At 38.4% G+C, this 21617-nt stretch overlaps 1 protein-coding gene and 1 non-coding gene across 2 annotated transcripts; both read right to left on the bottom strand.

Moving 5' to 3' along the window:
• Positions 1–4166: 4166 nt before the first annotated feature.
• LOC131153821 (uncharacterized) lies at positions 4167–18921 on the bottom strand. The gene is made up of 3 exons (XM_058106274.1): positions 18733–18921; positions 17942–18035; positions 4167–4339 (listed from the first exon to the last, which is right to left on the bottom strand). The coding sequence occupies exons 1-3, from the start codon at positions 18919–18921 to the stop codon at positions 4167–4169; spliced, it is 456 nt and encodes a 151-aa protein (XP_057962257.1).
• Positions 11152–11258, bottom strand: LOC131154741 (small nucleolar RNA R71). Its single transcript, XR_009136650.1, has one exon. It is a non-coding gene; the product is annotated as a small nucleolar RNA R71 (small nucleolar RNA).
• Positions 18922–21617: the final 2696 nt, after the last annotated feature.

The raw sequence follows: 21617 nt of genomic DNA, 5'->3' as shown, positions 1-21617 counted from the left end.
ACGACCTCCCGATCTCCACTCCTTTGCTGACATGGTGACACGTGGACGACCTCCAGATGTCCACTATTGTTTATATCTATTTTGCAGGAACACATGGGATTAATTGAAGATCATCTACTTCTTTGATGGAAGACTTTTTTATGTGAAGACTTTGCTATTGTGTTAATTTATATTTATTGTGGATATGTTATTTCAAGATTATTAGGTGCTTGAAGACCATGCTTGAAGACCCAAGTGAAGTATTGAAGCAAAGTCCAACTCAAAACCCATGTGGCCCCCACATGGCTCCAATGGGTCCCACACGATTTTAGCCTTCCTTTTGGAATGTGTTTAAATTTCAAATTTGAATTGTAATAATGTAAGACAACCAAGCTTGACTTGTGTGCTTATGAGTTGGAGTTCCTTATTTTTTAGTAAGTATTAATTGTGTTAGGTTAATAGTTGTTGAAAGTTGTTGAGAGTTGTTGTTGAAAGTTATTGAGAGTTGTTGTTGAAAATTGTTGAGAGTTGTTGAGTGTTTAAAGCTATGTCTCCTAGGCTATGCCTATAAATAGCTTTCTTATTGTAAGAACAAAAAAGAGAAGTGGAAGTTGAATATTGAAGAAGCATCTCTTTGCTTGAGCTTGTAAAGCTTGTTCCTCTCCTTGTGAGTGAGTAGTGTGAGGCTACGGCGTTCTCTCCGGAGATCAAGTGGTGAGAGACCACTAAACTATCCAACGACTCCATCAACCCCTCCTCCATCTAATATTCTCACGGCCCCCATCAACACCACACGGCCAGCGTCTTCATACACCCACACGACGATCATCATCTACACTTCATTGCCGTGTTCATCTTGTGATTCAAAGCTTGTACAAAGGACCAACGGTATGACCTAACTACGTGTGGAACAACGTCAAGTCATCCAAACCAATATCTTGGTAACTTCAATACTTGTGTTTGAATCTTTTTTTTATATTTTGTGAACCCTTGCTAGTAGATTAAAATCACATCTTTGAATAGCCCATTTGATCCATAGATTGCAATATTGGTACTTGCTAGTTAAAATCAATTGTATGAATATTAGTTTGCTAACATAGAACTTTTATTCTTGAATCTTTGAAATAACAACTTTTCAGTATATAACTTGATTCCTTTGTGAAAGAACCAATCGGGACTTAATTGCTGGACAAGTCATACACCTTTTCAAAATTCTTGAACATGTGAAATAAAACATGATTTATTGTGTTTATGTTCGGATAATTAAATTCTTAAATTAAAGTGTTTAAGTGTATGTGCTTGTGTGAGGGTTGAATCGTTGGACATAGGTCGACCTTTCCCGTCCTACATCAAATTACCCAGATGACATTCTGACCATGTGGTGCCGGTGTTTGCCCAGTAACAAAATCCATAGATACGTGGTCCCATTTCCATTCAGAAATGAAAAGGGGTTGCAACTAGCCAGTCGGCCTCTGGTGCTCAGCCTTAACCTGCTGGCACGTCAAACACTACTGCACAAATTCTGCTATTTCCCTCTTCATGCCACTCCACCAGAAATACTCTCGCAGATCCCTATACATTTTTGTACTGCCAGGATGAACAGTGTATAGAGATCTGTGTGCTTATTCTAAAATTGTCCTCTTGATACTGTCATTCGTAGGCACACACAATATGGTACGAAATCTCAAAGTCCCATCGTCACAAATATTGAATTCTTACCGCTGACCATCTTGCATTCTGGCTATCACTTCTTCCAATTCTGGATCATTCCCTTGCGTAGCTTTAATTCTCTCATATAGTGTAAGCTAAACAACCAGATTGGAAATAAGCGCTTGAGGATTATCCTTCACTAATTCCACACCGAGCCTTTCCAAGTTCATCTGAATTGGGTGCTGAATTACTATTGCTAACTGCGATGTACCCTCCAATTTATGGCTCAGTGCATCAGCCACCACATTAGCTTTACTTGGGTGGTAACTAATGGTGTAGTTGTAATCCTTGATGAGTTATAACCATCTCCTCTGGCACATATTCAACTCTTTCTGTGTAAAGAAGTACTTTAGGTTTTTATGATCAAAAAATATTTCACATTTCTCACCATATAAGTAATGTCTCCAGATCATGAGTAACGTAGTTCTTTTCATATTCTTCCAACTGCCTAGAAGTGTACGCCACCACCCTACTATGCTGCATTAGCACACAACCAAGTCCTTTCAAGGATGCGTCACTGTAAATCACATACCTATCACCTCCTGATGGAATCGTCAGAATAGGTGCAGTGATGAGCCACTGCTTTAATTCTTGGAAACTCTGTTCGCATTCTTCATCCTATACAAATCTGGCATTTTTCCTGGTCAAATGCATGAGAGGCCCTGATAAGGTTGAAAACCCCTCAACAAACCAATGGTAATAACCTGCCAGTCCTAAGAAACTTCTAACTTCTTGCACATTCTTTGGCCTAATCCAATTCACCACTGCGTCAATCTTGCTGGGATCCACTGAAATACAGTCTCCTGAGATCACATGGCCTAAAAATGCAACCTTCTCAAGTCAGAACTCACACTTGCTAAACTTGGCATAAAGTTTCTCTTCCCTAAGTGTATGCAGAACCTGTCTTAGATGCACCTCATGATCCTCAAAACTCCTCAAGTACACCAGTATATCTTAAATGAAAACTACTACAAACTGATCTAGATACTGGTGAAAAACTCTATTCATCAAGTCTATGAGCACAGATGGGGCATTCGTTAGACCAAATGGCATAACGAGGAATTCGTAGTGCTTATACCTGGTCCTAAAAGCTGTCTTTGCAACGTCTTCCGCTTTTATCCTCACTTGATGATAACCTGATCTGAGGTCAATCTTGGAATACACCCATATACCCTAGAGCTGATTAAACAGATAGTCTATACGGGGTAGAAGATTTTTATTTTTAATAGTAACCTTGTTAATTTCTCTGTAATCAATACACATCCTCAAAGACCCATCTTTCTTTTTTACAAACAACACTAGAGCTCCCCATGATGGTACACTGGGTCGTATAAAACCCCTATTCAACAAGTTTTGCAATTGATTCTTCAATTCTCCTAATTTAGCTGGAGCCATATAATAAGGAACCTTAGAAATCGGTACGGTCCCTGGAGGCAAATCTATAGGAAAATCCAGCTCGCGTTCGGGAGGCAACCCTGATAGCTCATCTGGAAAAACATTTGGAAATTCTCGTACGACCGGGGTACTGACGAGCTTCGATTCATTCTCTCTCACTTCTTTTGCAAAAGCTACAAACCCCTAATTTTCTTCTCAAAGTAGTCTGCTCGCCTATATAACTGATACTATCTGCAATGGAGCATGCACACGAGAGCCAACAAACCTAAATTCTTGCTCACTAGGGGGTCTAAAAATTACTTTCTTCTGATAACAATCAATACTGGCGTGATTAACTTCCAACCAATCCATACCTAGTATTACATCGAACCCATACATTTCAAACACAATCAGGTCTACTGGCAGCACTCTCTCCTGAATTTTTATTAGATAACCTCTAAGCACCCTCGACACTGCATCACTGACCCTGATGGTGTAGCTACTGACAATTCCATATCTAATAATTGGGTCTCACTTCTAGATAATTTAACGTAGGATATAGAGACAAATGAATGTGTAGCACTTGAGTCAAATTAAATAATAATTGGATATGATAAAATAGTAAAAGTACCTGTCACCACATCTGCGGTAGCCTCAACATCACCCGGCGTCAACGCGTAAACCCTCACTGGGGCTACATTCCTCTACTAGCCTCCACGACATGCTTGATATCCTCCTTAATAGGGCCTTAGAGCTAGGACCTGGTCTGGCGGACTGGGGCATGCACGTGCCATGTGGCCGGGTCTCGCACAGTGATAGTATACATCTCTCCCAATCTGGCACTCCCCCAAATGACGTCTCTTGCACGTTTGACACACCAGGAAAGTCGGCCCACCCTGATTCTCACAAGGTCTTGTCATTTGCCTTTGATCTCCTTTATCATGACCTCCTCTCCATGGACCCCTACTGGAGCCAACTTGGTAACCCTGAGGCGCCAACCTCTTCCTATGACTTTGAGCTGCTAAACCCCTCTGTATACCATTCTCAATAATTGTAGCTCTGTCTACAACCTCCATAAATGTCTGAGCTCTGAAGCCAATCACCTACTCAAACAAGTTTTGTCTCTGTCCCTCTGCAAACTTCATTGCCTTTTTCTTTTCATCAGGTGCTAAATGTGGAGCAAAACGAGACAAATCGATAAACCAAGCCGCATACTGAGATACGGTCATCTGCCCTTGTATCAGATGCATAAACTTTGCTGCCTTTGCACTCTGAACTATAACAGGGAAATACCGCTTGAAGAATAGCTCCATGAATCGGTCCCACATCACTGGCACTTGAACCGGCCTATGCTCCTCTATCAGCTGCGTTGATCTCCACCAGCACTTCGCCTCCCCGTCACTTTAAATGATACAAACACTACCTTTTGCTCTTCCGAACAAGGAAGCACTCCCAGCGTCTCTTCGACGTCCTGGACCCAATTCTTAGCTACAATCGGGTCATCTCCTCTATCAAAGGATGGGGGCTTCATCCTCGTAAACTGCTCGATTGAACAGCCACGCTCCCCAGAACTCCTGGCCATCTCATCCATCACTTGCTGAGTGACGCTGTGCAACACTGCGCCGGTATCACCACCCAAGCTGGAAGGTCCTGTCCTGTCACCCCCAGCATTCGTACCACTGCTTCCTGGGTCCATCCTGAAAACAAGAAACACACTTATGCACCTTATCTCCAACACATACCTATCCTATACCAATTCAGAATTAACTACCTTCCCTGACCTTAATTTGATATCCAGTTCGGCAACCTCGACATATGACTCGACAATAGTTTACTATGGTTTTCCTGAAATCATCACCCGAAACCACAGAAACTACCATGGAAAATCCTATACCCAGACAAAAAAACAAATCTCAAATCATTTCCTATGCTTTTGTATTGCTCCCGCTACACTCTAAAGTCTACAGAACCTAGCAACCTAGGCTGTGATACCAAACTGTAACAACCTGCTAAATTAACTAGGTTTTTTTTTTTCTCTCTCTATAGTAATAATTATTGTGAAATTCCATTGTTATGATATTTTCATATATAAAACTAACCATCCACTTAAGCAGCAAGAAACTAAGATCACATAACCAGCACCATATATAAGTATGTACAATACTAGAGAGCTACAGTGTTCCCAGACTATACATATATGACTGTTTCCTAAAATACCCTAAATTGAGCTAGGGCTATACAGAAATACTACCAAAAATACTCACTCTATTGACAGGACGATACTGAAGCCCCACTACCTGTGAGCCTGATCTGCTCGCCTGGCTGGATCACCTGAAAAATATTAATTTAATGGGATGAGACAACGCTCAGTAAGATGAAATATGCTATTGCTAGTGTGTGACAAATGAGTTACAATACTATGAAAATATGTATCTATATAATCATGTATAACTGAATCTGTAAATACAGTACAAATAATATAAACCACCACCTTTTCCTTATTGCTTAAAATATCTGTATTTTAGGTTTCTATACATAATACTTTTAATATATGTACGTATATTCCCTGTTTCTATGAAACTATACATACATAATAATAACTGAAAAATTCCCATAATGGATAACTGTATGTCATGATTTAACCCCTCATGACTAGGTTGTGCGGCCCGTATGTGGAATCTAACCTGGCTGGCCTACCAAGATAAACCACTATACTCCGTCAATCTGATCAGCCCTCCTCAACCCATATCTGATGGGGAGCCTATCCACACGTGGGCTTGATAGACCTACCTACCACGTATTATCTAAATAGGTGGTTGCACTCTATTCTATATATAGCAACGATAATGTGCTCTGTAAACTGTATCTGTAATGGTCCATCAAGGTCTGATACTATATAATACATCTCTATATATAACTATCTGTTTTACCATGATTCTGTAATAACTGTATTAACCATGACGCTGTAGTAAACTGTATTTATAACTGTGTTTCTGAAATTAACTATAAATCTATATGTCATGATACTGTAAAATTGTATAATCACGGTATTCTGAAAATGCTGTAAAATATATTCACTGTCTGTGTATTTTGTATAACATAACTTTGAAAAATACTGTAAAACATGTTTCTGTACTATATCTATATTCTCAAGCCACATAATAATTTAAAACATATTAAACATACTCAATAATCTGTATAAATTTCTACTGTGAATAATAATATGGTAATAACATATAATTTATACTGAAAACATACTAGAATTGCCTAGCATAACATATTTCCCTTCCCTGACTCTGGCTAAAAACCCCCCTACTGTATCAGGTCCTGCACCCGCAGGGCTTCCCATTCAACACCCTGAAAATCATATATCCCAGAACAAAATATTACTATTTCTATGTCTACTGCATTTCCTACAACTGCTGGAAAGCCAGATTTCGACAAAAAAACCTTACTCTAAATCTAAAATGAAATCCAACTTCATCCCACTGATGATCCACTCCAGCAGACTTAGGGAGAGATTCCTTAGGAGCGTCATGGTGGCCTCAGATTGTCGATCTGGTGGTCGACGAGGTTGAAATTGAGGAGAGAGAGAAGAAGAAGCCGTAGGGATGAGAGAGAGAGAGAGAGTGAATTTGATGGATTTCCTGTGAGAAAACTAATTTTAAGACTATTTATACTGTGAACTTCGTCGGCAAGCCACGTCATCTCATCGACGAGGCCTAGAAGGAGGTTTGTCGATGAACACCATTCCCTTATCGACGAATTTTAGAATTTAGGAAACAACCTCTCGGTATTTCCTCGTCGATGAATCATGCCCTTGTCAACGAGACCCTATGTTATCCTCGTCGATGAATCCCATGTATTCGTCGATGAGTCTTGTTTAATTTCCCGAGTTATTACTCCCAAAGTGCAACGTCGTCAATGAATGCAAAGTTGGCTCCTTCTATTCCTGTTTGCATTTCCCTTCTTCTTTATTATTTAAATACCATTATTCTTCGGGTCGTTACACAAAAACTCGCCTCTCACCTAGCTCATCCCAATATAGAGGAGAATGACACCTCCTACCATAAAGCGCCTTAAAAGGTGCCATGCTTATGCTGGCCTGATAGCTATTGTTGTAGGTAAACTAAACCAGCGGCAAATACAGGGTCCAGTTACCCCCAAAGTCCAATACACACATTCGCAGCATATCCTCAAGTACCTAAATTATTCTCTTTGTCTAACCATCTATCTGAGGATGAAAAGCGGTGCTGAATGCTAACTGTGCTCCCATAGGCTCCTGAAAACTTTTCCAAAATTGTGAAGTAAACTGGGGATCTTGATCTAAGACTATAGACACCAACACAATATGAGCGCGAACTATTTCCTGAACATATATTTCTACCAGTCTGTCTATGAAATAGCTGACTTTAATGGGGATGAAGTGAGCTGTCTTCATCAGACAATCAACAATCACCCAAATAGCATTCAACCCCTGTTGCACTGGTGGTAGCCCAATAACAAAATCCATAAAGATGTGATCCCATTTCCAATCTGAAAAGAAGAGTGGCTACAATTGCCCCGCGGGTCTCTCGTGCTCAGCCTTAACCTACTGGCACGTCAAACTCTACTACACAAATTCAACAAAATCCCTTTTTAGGCCACTCCACCAGAAATACTCTCATAGATCCCTATACATTTTAGTGTTGCTAGGATGGACTGTGTATAGAGATCTTTGAGCCTCCTCTAAAATCGTTCTCCTAATATCATCATCTGCAAGCACACAATCTACTGCGAAACCTCAGAGCTCCATCATCAAAGATACCAAACTCCTCTCCCTGACCATCCTATACTTTGACTATTACCTCTGCTAATTCTACGTCATCACCCTGAGTGAGCTTAATCTTTTCATATAGCGTAGGCTGCACAACCAAGCTAGCAATAAATGCCCAAGGATTATCCTCAACTAACTTTATGCCATGTCTCTCCAGATCCATCAGGATCGGATGCTGAATCTCCATAGCTACTAGTGTTGGTCCCATTGATTTCCTGCTTAGAGCATCTGCTATCACATTTACTTTCCTTGGGTGGTAACTAATAGTGCAATCATAATCTTTAATGAGTTCTAGCCACATTCTTTGTCTCATATTCAACTCTTTCTAGGTAAAGAAATATTTTAAGCTTTTGTGGTTTGTGAAGATTTTGCATTTCCCACCATATAGATAATGCCTCCAGATTTTTAAGGCATAAACCACTGCAGCTAATTCTAAATCATGTACAGGATAGTTCTTCTCATATTCTTTAAGCTATCTAGGTGTGTAGGCAATGACTCTTCCATGATGCAATAACACACATCCAAGACCCTTCAAAGATGTATCACTGTATATCACAAATCCATTCTCCCCTGATGGAATAGCTGGTACCGGTGCTGAAACCAACTGCTGCTTTCATTCCTGGAAGCTCTGCTCACAATCATTGATCTAATAAAATTTCACATTTTTCCTTGTGAGTCGTGTTAGTGGACCTGATAATCTAGAGAAACCATCTATGAAGCGTTGGTAGTAGCCTACTAGACCCAGAAAATTCTTGACCTCCTGGACATTTCCTGGCCTTTCCCAATTCACCACTGCCTCTATCTTACTCGGGTGAACCGATTTACCAATTGCATAATTAGGTGCTTTAATTTATGCATTGAGAATCCTATTTTGTATTTAAATTCCTAATTACTCTCAATATTTTAACATTATGTTTTATTTGTAATATTTGAGTTTTATTAAGTAATTTATGAAATTTTGGTATTTTTTCTTGTAGGGCAACTATGGGAAGCCAAAAACCGATGACACTTTTTAATCTGTGCCTAACTCTCTCATCCAACCTCCAATTCAGATGATTTAGGATGCCATAGAAAGATAAGAAAATTTTCTATAATTTTCATGTTTTACATTTTGCGAAATAATGGATGCATCAAGATCGAAATCAGACGTGAAGTTAGCATACGCCGTTTTATGGATTATTTCAACAATTTTTCATAATATTGGTGTAACTTTCTCATCCGAGCTCCAATCGAACTAATTCAAAATTATAAGAAAAGATAAAAAAGAGTTCTACATCTTTTGTGTTTTACATTTTGAGAGTTACGAGCTGTAAGAGGGTCGAAAGTGGGCTTGAAAGAGGAGGGCAGTTCGTGTACCTTTGAAAAAAAAGAGAAAAAGAAAATAAAAAAAATAAAAAAATGAGATGTGACCCGGCCATGTAGCCGGGTCATCTCAGATGGGTGAGGCACTGGGTACAAAGAAAGGAAAGACAAAAGAAAGGAAAGAAAAGCAAAGAAAGAAAAGTCAAAAGAAAAGGAAGGAATGAAAAAGTAAAAGAAGGGGGTTTCCTTGGGAGAGAGCAATGCGCAAGAAGAGAAGAAAGGGGGGCAGTGTGCGCTGGGCTAGAGAGGAAGGCCGGACCATTGGAGAAAAAAAGAATTTATTTTTTTGGTGAGAGACAAAAAGGAGAAAAAACGACAGAAAGTTTCTTGGAAAGATTATTTTTTGGGAGCTTTCTTGTGGTTTTCTTTTGGGGTGCTACGAAGATACACACAACCAACAAAGAAGAGTTGGAGGCAAGTAAAAATAATATCTTTTCAGAATCGAAAGGTGGCGAACAACGGCGGTGTTCAGGGTGTTCGTGACATGCGACGGCGGTGCGGCGAGTGTTGATCTTTCCCGTACGCTCCAAATTGAAGAAAATATGGTGAAATATGTTATGTTGGATTTAATTTTCGGAATGAACTAAATTTTTGAATTCTAGGAAAATGATGTAGCCAGTTTCGAACTATATTTGCTCTTTGATGCTAATCTGAAGTAGTTTTCATTAATATTTATTTGAGTTATTTTGTGCCTAATGCTTTTAATTAACTGGCCATTAATTAAATGATTTTAGTCTTGTGATTTGCTACCGAAAGGGGGGATTATAGGATAGATCTTGGATAATTCACCGTAGGTAAATATAGAGATTGAAAGACTTGTATGAACCTACGTAGCATTAAAAATCGAGGGTGTTACTGCATTCTTACGTTATTAATTTGCATACTCTTATGTTAAATAATAAACAAGAATAGGTTCTGATTGACTATCGAAAGAGGCTTTTGGAAAAATTGGCGAATTGCTAACAAACAGAGAAAACGAAGTTGAATTAGCTAAATGAGTAAAGCATAGTGAGAAACTAGGTGAAATCAGTTTCCTAGAAATTTTCACCATCATCAATTTGACACGCGGTATCCAGTTTTAAATTCTCCTGAATAGTTTATTTAAAGTAGCTTTGTTTAAATGTTGCTATCTAAAATTATTAATTTTTCTAAATAAAATCAAGGTTAGTAAAATTTCAGTACTTGATAAAATTAAGACATCAATCCCTGAGGACGATACTCTACACATCATTATATTATAAAACTACGATACTGTGCACTTGCAGTTTGCACCGGTCAAGTTTTTGGCGCCGTTGCCGAGGATTGAGTTTATCTTATTTTTGCCAATATCGATACAAAGTAATCTTGTTTTTAATTTAGAATTCTCTTTTTATATTTTATTTATTTATTTTCTTTATTTTATTTTATTTTATTATTATTTTTTTTTGTATTTTTAGTGTATTTTTTTTTATGTTGGATGCGCAGGGCTAGAACACATGACATTATTCCTTTTGATCTAGAAATTGAAAGAACGCTTAGAGCACTAAGGAAAAAGAGGGTATTAGCCGTGGAGAATGGACAAGATAATGCGCAGTCATGCGCCTTGAGGGATTATGTGCGACCAGTTGTGAATGACAATTATTCGGGTATCAGATGTCAGCCCATTAATGCCAACAATTTTGAGCTCAAACTCGCATTAATTAGCATGGTGCAACAGGCCCAATTCAGTGGATCGCCACTTGATGATCCCAATATCCATCTGGCGATGTTTTTGGAGATTTGTGATACTGTGAAGATCAATGGTGTTACTGAAGACACCATTAGACTGAGATTATTCCCTTTCTCTTTGAGGGACAAAGCAAGAGGTTGGCTACAGTTGCTACAACTTGGGAGAATTTCTAGCTAAATTCTTTCCACCTGCAAAAATAGCTCAACTCAGGAGTGAGATTGGTCAATTCAAGCAGCAAGATTTTGAATCACTCTATGAAGCATGAGAAAGGTATAAAGATTTGATTCGACGCTGCCCACAACATGGATTGTCCGATTGGTTGCAAATTCAGATGTTCTATAATGGGTTAAATGGGCAAACACGGACTTTAGTTGATGCTGCATCTGGGGAAACTTTGATGTCAAAGACACCTGAGGGTGCTACTGCTCTTTTGGAAGAAATGGCCTCAAATAACTATCAATGGCCAACTGAAAGAACTATGGCTAAGAAAGTTGTTGGAATTCATGAATTGGAGCCGTTTGCTGCACTCTCAGCTCAAGTTGTTTCTCTATCCCATCAGATTTCAGCTTTGACAACCCAGAGGATACCACAAGGTGCAGAATATATGGCAGCTACAAGTAGGACAGATTCAAGTATTGGAGTGAGTCAAGAACAGGTTCAATACATCAATAATCGGAACTACAATTATCGTGGTGATCCTTTGCCACAATATTACCATTCAGGGCTTCAAAATCATGAGAATTTGTGTTATGGAAATACAAGGAATGTGCTGCAACCTCCTGCAGGATTTGAGAATCATCAAGGTGAGAAGAAGATGTCACTTGAGGATGCCATGATATCTTTTGTTGAGGAGACAAAAGCAAGGTTTAAAAAGACAGATGCACGACTAGACAACATTGAGACTCATTGCAACAATATGGGAGCCACTATGAAGAACCTTGAAATGCAAATTGGGCAACTGGCCACGACTATAAATACCCTACAGAGAGGAACTTTTCCTAGCAACACAGAAGTGAATCCTAAGGAACAATGCAATGTCATCACACTTAGGAGTGGAAGAGAAATTGAGAAATCGCCAGCAAAGGAAACCATGTCCACACCTACACTTGAAAAGAATGGCCGAAGCAAGAATAAAGGGGAAGAAGAGGAGATTGTGGATGACACACCAAGAGAGACGGAAACGCTTCCAGCAATTTCATTTCCTGACAATCCTCCTATTTTCTCTACTCCACTTCCTTATCCTCAACGCTTTCAAAAGCAAAAATTAGATAAGCAATTTTCTAAATTTTGGATATTTTTAAGAAAATTCACATAAATATTCCTTTTGCAGATGCCTTGGAACAAACGCCAAACTATGTCAAATTCCTGAAGGAGATCATTTCAAAGAAAAGAAGGTTGGAGGAGTTCGAAACAGTAAAGCTTACCGAGGAGTGTAGTGCTATTCTTCAAAAGAAATTGCCTCAAAAATTAAAAGATCCAGGGAGTTTTACTTTGCCTTGCACTATTGGAAATTTATTTTTTGATAAAGTTTTATGTGATCTTGGTGCTAGTATTAATCTTATGCCACTTTCTGTTTGCAGGAAATTGGGACTTGGAGAGATGAAACAAACAACCATTTCGTTGCAACTAGAAGACCGATCCATCAAGTATCCACGTGGAATCATAGAGGATGTATTGGTAAAAGTGGATAAATTTATTTTTCTTGCTGATTTTGTGGTGTTAGATATGGAGGAAGACCAAGAAGTCCTGCTAATTCTTGGCCGACCATTCTTGGCCACTGGAAGGGCTTTAATTGATGTTCAAAAGTATGAGTTAACATTGAAAGTGGATAAGGAAGAGGTTATGTTCAACATCTACCAAGACATGAGATTCTCAGAAGATCCAAGCACTTGTTCTCGAGTAGATGTCATTCAGCAAGGTGTAGAAAAAGTCTTTCAAAAAGATGTACAAGCTGATCACCTAGAACGATCCTTGCAGCAAATTACAACACAGCAGCGTGTGGGGAGGCTAGAACCTATGGTAGCAAAGACGAATTCTGTAATCTCTAAAGAAAAGATGTAGCAACCTATATCTCTAAAGTTGAAACAATTCCCTGAGCATCTTCGCTATGCATTCTCGGGTGATGCGTATGAAATGCAAAAATCTACAAAGAGCAGACGAAGAAGTGGCATGAAAAACATATTATCAGGCGTGAGTTTGCTCTAGGACAACAGGTTCTACTATTCAACTCAAGATTAAGACTCTTCCCAGAGAATATATTCAGAGTTAATGGTCAGATATTGAAGCACTATTATGGAGAACAAATGGAGAGGAACTGTGCATTTATTCCTCTTAGAGATCCTAGTTGATGAAGATTGAAACGTCTGGCTGGAGACGTTAAAACAAGCACTTATGGGAGGCAACCCAAAGAGTTTTTCTTTAGTTTATTTCTTTTATATTTATTACTTTATTAATTTATCTATGCACTTGTGAATAAATTAAATTTTTTATGCAGATTTATTTGGTATGAGTACAGAGCTGAAAACTTAATTCCTTTACGGATTCACCAATAAGTCAGGGAAGTTTCTTTCTTTTCTTCAATCTTTCTCATTTTTGAATAAAATTGAAAAAAAAAATGTGTGAATATGGATGATTAGGCCATGTGTGACACTACTTATGCCCTTTATATGCTTGCATATAACCTAGGAGTACATACTTGGGTCATTTATGTGTGGTTTCTATTTATATGGCTAAACTAGGAATCGTAACTCATTGAAAGTTGATTGGTAGTGCAATTGTGTTAATCTGGCTATATAAACTCTTGTATCTACATGGTATCTCTTGAGGCTAAAAAATACACGTTCACGTGACTTGTAGCACTTAGGGTTCCTTGTGAACACTGAGCGCCCGTGGAGACTTTAACACCTTGTGAGGTTCTGTTGAGCCATTTATCGCTCTTTTGAGTTTTGACGTCAACTCAGAGTTCATGAAACTCAACTTTTCTTATCTTTTTCTAGATGCTCTTTGTAACTAGTCTTGGTTTTTGAATTACTAGCCTAGAGGTGACATCTAGTGGGGAGATAATAACTTAGGTCATGTAGCCTACTCAAGATGTGAAGGCTGAACCACCCCTAGAAATAGACTTATTTCATGGACTCTTGTTCGAGCTTAATGCACATGGGTGGTATGAAAACAATAAAAGAAGTGTTATGATTGTCCTAATTGACCATGAAAAGAAAGAAATTGAAAAATGAGCAGAACAAAGAAAAAGAGAAATAGAAATAGAAATACCCTAGAAGAGGTGAAAGATTAATACCTGCTCCTCACAACTACAAAAAAAAAGTCAAGGACAAGATGCATGTTATCCACATATGAAGACTCTTCACCCGCCTAATGCCTCAGATGTATTCACGCCTAGTTTGTGAATAAGTTGATCTAGGGTGGTCTCGGTTGGACATGACGAGTAGGTGAGAAGATGCTAGGGTGAAGGACCCGACACCTCCTAAATAGGCTTGATCCATTTCAGACTAGTCCACTCCATACATTTAGCGTTTGTTCCTTGCAGTATGTGGGATGTTGGATCATGACACTCCTCCTCACATACGATGAGTGAACACATCATTTTTGAGTGTTTTTGAGGGTATACCAGTTAGGCTGAGTCAAAGCGACAGTTCTTCAGGTGTCCACGGATATCCTGGGTGTAACGAGTCACACACATTACACGTGCTTTAAGATTTTGCCTTTTTATACTTGAATTTATATGGCTATATTAACTCTGAATTGTGCTCGCTTGTTAATTTTACATGAGTTTACTGTTCTTAATGGCTATATAATGATGAGATTTGCATGAATGACTTACTTCGGAGTTGCATGAATTAGGTATGAATGAGTTTGTGTGTAATTTGGTGATATTCTTGTATGTGAAAGGGTATGGTTGTGTTACCTATGTATTCATTCATTGAAATTGGTATGACACCACCCTGAATTGCATTCACGTTATTTGCTAGGGACTAGCAAAACTTTAGTTGGGGGGGGTGTGATTACGCGCTTAAATTGCATAATTAGGTGCTTTAATTCATGCATTGAGAATCCTATTTTGTATTTAAATGCCTAATTACTCTCAATATTTTAACATTATGTTTTATTTATAATATTTGAGTTTTATTAAGTAATTTATGAAATTTTGGTATTTTTTCTTGTAGGGCAACTATCGGAAGCCAAAAACCGATGATACTTTTTAATCTGTGCGTAACTCTCTCATCCAACCTTCACTTCAGATGATTCAGGATGCCATTGAAAGATAAGAAAATGTTTTACAATTTTCATGTTTTGCATTTTTCGAAATAATGGATGCATCAAGATCGAAATCAGACATGAAGTTAGTATATGCCGTTTTATGGATTATTTCGACAATTCTTCATAATCTTGGTGTAACTTTCTCATCCGAGCTCCGATCAAACTGATTCAAAATTCTAGGAAAAGATGAAAAATATTTATACATCTTTTGTGTTTTATGTTTTGAGAGTTACGAGCTATAAGAGGGTCTAAAGTGGGCTTGAAAGAGGAGGGCAGTTCATGTACCTTTGAAAAAAAAGAGAAAAAGAAAATAAAAAAATAAAAAAATGAGATGTGACCCAGCCATGCAGCTGGGTCATCTCAGATGGGTGAGGCGCTGGGTACAAAGAAAGGAAAGACAAAAGAAAGGAAAGAAAAGCAAAGAAAGAAAAGTCAAAAGAAAAGGAAGGAATGAAAAAGTAAAAGAAGGGGGTTTCCTTGGGAGAGAGCAGTGCGCAAGAAGAGAAGAAAGGGGGGCAGCGTGCGCTGGGCTAGAGAGAAAAAAAAGAATTTATTTTTTTGGTGAGAGACAGAAGGGAGAAAAAACGACAGAAAGTTTCTTAGGGAGCTTTCTTGTGGTTTTCTTTTGGGGTGCTACGAAGATACACACAATCAGCAAACAAGAGTTGGAGGCGTGCAAAAATAATATCTTTTCAGAATCGGAAGGCGGCGAACAACGGCGGTGTTCAGGGTGTTCGTGACGTGTGACGGCGGTGCGACGAGTGTTGATCTTTCCCATATGCTCCAAATGAAAGAAAATATGGTGAAATTTGTTATGTTGGATTTAATTTTCGGAATGAACTAAATTTTTGAATTCTAGGAAAATGATGTAGCCAGTTTTGAACTATGTTTGCTCTTTGATGCTAATCTGAAGTAGTTTTCATTAATGTTTGTTTGAGTTATTATGTGCCTAATTCTTTTAATTAACTGGTCATTAAGTAAATGATTTTAGTCTTGTGATTTGCTACCGAAAGGGGGGATTATAGGATAGATCTTGGATAATTCAGCGTAGGTAAATATAGAGATCGAAAGACTTGTATGAACCTACGTAGCATTAAAAATCGAGGGTCTTACTGCGTTCTTGCGTTATTAATTTGCATACTCTTATGTTAAATAATAAACAAGAATAGGTTCTGATTGACTATCGAAAAAGGCTTTTGGAAAAATTGGCGAATTGCTAACAAACAGAGAAAAAGAAGTTGAATTAGCTAAATAAGTAAAGCATAGTGAGAAACTAGGTGAAATCGGTTTCTTAGAAATTTTCACCATCATCAATTTTACACGCGGTATCCAGTTTTAAATTCTCCTGAATAGTTTATTTAAAGTAGCTTTGTTTAAATGTTGCTGTCTAAAATTATTAATTTTTCTAAATAAAATCAAGGTTAGTAAAATTTTGGTACTTTGTAAAATTAAGACATCAATCCCTAAGGACGATACTCTACACATCATTATATTATAAAACTACGATACTGTGCACTTGCAGCTTGCACCGGTCACACATGCCCGAAGAAAGTAACTTGCCATAACCAGAATTCACATTTCTTGAATTTTTCATACAACTTTCTTTCTTTCAATGTCGGTAACACCAGCCTCAGATGATGCTCGTGCACCCCAAAACTTCTCGATTAGACCAGTATATCATCAATGAAAGCCACAAAAAACTGGTCCAGGTACTGATGGAACACCTAATTCATTAAATCCATAAATACTGCTGGTGCATTAGTAAACCCAAACGGCATCACCAAAATTTCGTAATGCTTATATCTTGTTCGGAATGCTGTTTTCAAAATATTCTTTGCTATAACTTTCACCTGATGATAACCAGATACCGCAGGTCAATTTTGGAGTAGACCTTGGTCCCCTGGAGCTGATCAAATAAATCATCAATCCTAGGAAGAGGATATTTATTCTTGACTGTCAGTTTGTTTATCTCCCTATAATTTATACACAACCTCATGGTCCTATCTTTCTTCTTCACGAATAGAACTAGTGATCCCCAAGGCGATACACTTGATAAATCCCTTATCCAGCAACTCTTGTAACTGATCTTTCAATTCCTTTAATTCTACTAAAGCCATACGGTATGGTGCTTTAGATACTGGTGCTAACCTTGACAGTATACCCATGCTAAATTCAATCTCTCGGTTTGGTGGTAAGCCAAGCAATTCTTCTGGAAAAACAGTTGGAAATTCTCTAACTACTAGAATATCAGCCTGTTTTAGTTCTTCTTTTGGAAATTCCTTTCTGTAGGCAAATTACCCCTGGCAACCACCCTATAGCTATCTCCTTACCTGAATAGCTGACACAGGCTATGGCGAGGCACGCACACACAAACCCACAAATTTGTATTCTTGCTCAACCAGGGATCTGAAAATCATTTCTTTTTTATGGCAATCTATATTGGCGTGATTAGCTGCTAGCCAATCAATACCTAGTATTACATCAAACCCCTGCATACATAGTACCACAAGATCAGCGAGTTGTACTTTCTCCTGAATGCTTACTAGAAAGTTTTGAAGCACCTTTCTACATCTTACCATAGATCCCATCGACATGACTACAGACAGTTCTACATCTAATAGCTATGCCTCTACCCCAGTTACTTTGACATACCCTACCGATGGGTGGCACCTGTGTCAAATAAAACAATAACTTATATGATAATACGGTAAGTGTACCTGTGACAACGTCTCCAACAGTCTCAGCGTCTCCCAGCGTCAATGCATATACCCTCACCGGCGCCGTGTTCCTCTGCTGGCCTCCATGAGGCGCCTAATGACCACCCCAGTTCGGTCTGGGAGTTGGTGCATAAATCAATGATATCTGACATGATCAAGCCATATGGTCGGGTCTCCCACAATGGTAGCAGACATTCTCCCCTAGTCAGAACTCACCTGGATGTCTCCGTCCACATCTGGGGCAGTGGGATAAGACCACCCACCCTGGAATCCACTATGCTCTACCGTCTGCCTCTAACTCCACTAGATCTACCTCCTCTCTAAGGACCTTGGCTGGACCCCATCTGAAAGCTCAAAGGTGCGGCCCTCTTCTTCTGGCTCTATATCTCAGTCTTTCTCGATAAACCCTCCTCTGCTATTACGGCCCTATCAACTAGCTCTAAAAAATCCTATATTATCAGTAATACCATCTATCTATAAATATCCCGCTTCAAATTCCTATCAAACATCCTGATTTTCTTAGCTTCATCTGGAACAATATAAGGGTAGAAATATGATAACTTAATAAATTTCACCACGTATTGCTAGACTGTCATCGATCCCTGGGACAAGCTCAGTAACTCCTGTACTCTAGCCTCTCTGACTGAGGTAAGATAGTATTTATCAAAGAATATGTCCCTGAACCAGGCCCAGGTCATCTACACTAGAATTGATCTTTGCTCCTCCAATAATCTAGTGGTTGTCCACCATCTCTCGGCCTCCCTTATGAGCTTATACTTGGCGTAGAGGACCTTTTGTTCATCGGTGCAATGAAACACCATTAAAATCTTCTCTATCTCTTGCATCCAATTCTCCGTAACTGCAGAATTAGCCACTCCTAAAAATGCTCGTGGGTTCATTTTCATAAATTTTTCTATTGTATACCCCTGAGCCATAGATGAACCTCCCTGCTTCCTAGAGCTCCAGGCAATCTCAGCCATGACCTGCTGAGCCTCTTATCCTAATTCCCAATTTAACTCACTGTCATCCTGTTCCACTTTTCTTACGATTCCATTTCTATATTCTGGTATTGTTTTCCACTGTACTCTAGAGTGTACAGAACTTAGCAACCTAGGCTCTTATACCAAACTATAACGACCCAAAAATTACATCATTTTTTTTTTTATATAAATTACTCTGATACCTCTGTTATACTTGTTATAGCATCTCAGGCCTCAGATGGGCTTTGAGGTATCTCTATACACAAATTGACACACCTATGCAGCAAAAAACATAACGTCACACACCCATATATACAATATCAGAATTCATTGTTTCCAAACCATATATACATATTTACACATCATCCCAGTATCATTTACTCAAAAACATAATCCCATGAATACACTTACCCTATACGTAGGGAAAAAATAAAAGATCTCTCTATCAGTGAGCCTGATTTGCTTGCCTAACTGGTTCACTTGAAGAATGTTAAATTGCTGGGATGAGACAACACTCAGTAAGTGGAAATATGCTATTACTAGTTTGTGGCGACCGAGTTGCATAAATACTACAATGACAATATCTAAAACTGTATAAGCTGGCAAATCAATATAAAGTATAACTTACATTTATCATAGTTTAAAACATAACTGTATCATCTGGGTTTTCTACCTTTCATACTTCTAATATCATACTATGTTTGCTGAAAATTTTGTAAATCTATACACATATACATAATTGATATTTTTCCCTAGAAAACTATATGTCATGATTTGATCCGTCATGATAGGGTTGTGAGGCCCGTAGGTGGGACTTAATCTTGGTTGGCCTACCAGGTAAGTCAACTGTACTCTACCAAATCTCAGTTCGGCCAAACTACGTCCTCTCCTACGCATGGAACTAGAAAACTATCTCGTCAAACTGAGCCCCCTCAACCCAGAGTACTAGGGAGATTGCAAACTCTCCAGGAAACGGTTGACGGAATCCACATACTATCTGAGATATGTGGTTGCACTCTAATATGAAAATAGCAATGGTACCGTGCTCTACTAACTGAATTTATTTGAAGTAATTCATCAAGGATATGATACTGTATATACTATTACTATAATTACCCTACTGTTTTCATCATGTTTCCAAAATAACCATAACACTATAAATATGATCTGTAAATGTTGGAATATCTGAATAAAATAACTGTATGTCTGACTGTAATATCTGACTGAATAATCTGTAAAGTCTGAGTGTTATGATTTTGGAAAACATGACATTCTGTAATTACTGTAAAATACTGGTCTGTAAAATATATGTAATACTTGTCTAATAAACATCTATTTGGTACATATTTGTCTATATATATATACTGTAAATCATGAGATACTGAAAAATTACGCAGATTCTGTATCATGCAAATATCTACTCAGGCCACACAAATAATACAACTCATATTTTGGAAAACTGAACAATAAACTGATTTATATATATACATAATTTTTGGTAAACGTGCTAAAATTCCTAACATAACATATTTCCCTTACCTAACTGGCTGGGAGGCTCGCCTCCAGCTTAATTGTCACGTACACGACATACTATCCTCAAAATCCTGAAATAACACCCATATACATATTTCCAGTCAATAAACTATATTACCCCAAACCTACATACTCGTAAATTTTCTGGATTGTAATTTACTTGGGCTCCTAAAAATATTCACCGGGGTCCTCAACCTATGTCTGTAGGGTCCCAAAACACCCTATTCCTGAAAATATAATATTCAAATTTTACTTCACAAAACTCTAGTATATTTGCATATAGTACTAAATCTAACCTCAAAAGAACTGGGTAATACTGAAAATGCTCAAATAATCTACTCACCCTGGTTTTGGGATGGTTCCCAAACTTCTCAAATCTACATTACTCCGGCTATGTTGTAGAGAATCTTCTCAGGATCACCATGGTAGCTTCTGATAATCGAACAGGGGAGATACGGAGCAGGAAACTAAGAGAGAAGTGAGAGAATCTTGGTTTTAAAGAGAGAAAGTGAGAGAGACAAACATTTCTTTCGCTAAAACCCATTTCCTGCGTATTTATAGGTGTCTTGATACGTGGCCTTGTCAATGAACTATGTCACCTCGTCGATGAGTCCAAGAAGGGGTTTCGTCGATGAACTCTTACTCCTCGTTGATGAAATTCTGAAAAAGACCTCTCAGTATCTTCTCCTCAACGAGACACGTGTCCACGTTGATGATCCTTATAGCCTTTTCGTCGATGAACATGGAGTGTTCGTTGACGAGACCTGTTGACCTTATTGGTCACGCCTGGTTTTGATTATGACAAATACTCATTGTATTTAATGAGTGTTTGAGGTTTTGTACTGGTACTAAGAGTGATAAGATCAAGATGTGCACAAAGCAAGCAAAGCTTGAAGACCAATTTATAATTCAGCATTGTAATATATTTAATTGGTCTGTAATAGTAAGTAGGTATTTGGTTTGTAATAAGCTCACACACATCACATGTATGATTTACTACGTAAGTTCAAACAAACCATGAATGAGAAAGGATCTTAGGGTGTACCCTTCGGTCGACCGACACTGGATTTTTTCGGTGTCTTCAAATTGGACTTCAAGTGCCCCTAGGACACACATACTTTCACATATATTTGTTAGGCACTTCAATAGGGCTTATATGTCTC

The sequence above is a fragment of the Malania oleifera genome, chromosome 4 (genome assembly GCF_029873635.1).
Source record: "Malania oleifera isolate guangnan ecotype guangnan chromosome 4, ASM2987363v1, whole genome shotgun sequence".
Lineage (NCBI taxonomy): Eukaryota > Viridiplantae > Streptophyta > Magnoliopsida > Santalales > Ximeniaceae > Malania > Malania oleifera.
This window is presented reverse-complemented; position numbering and strand designations above follow the sequence as displayed.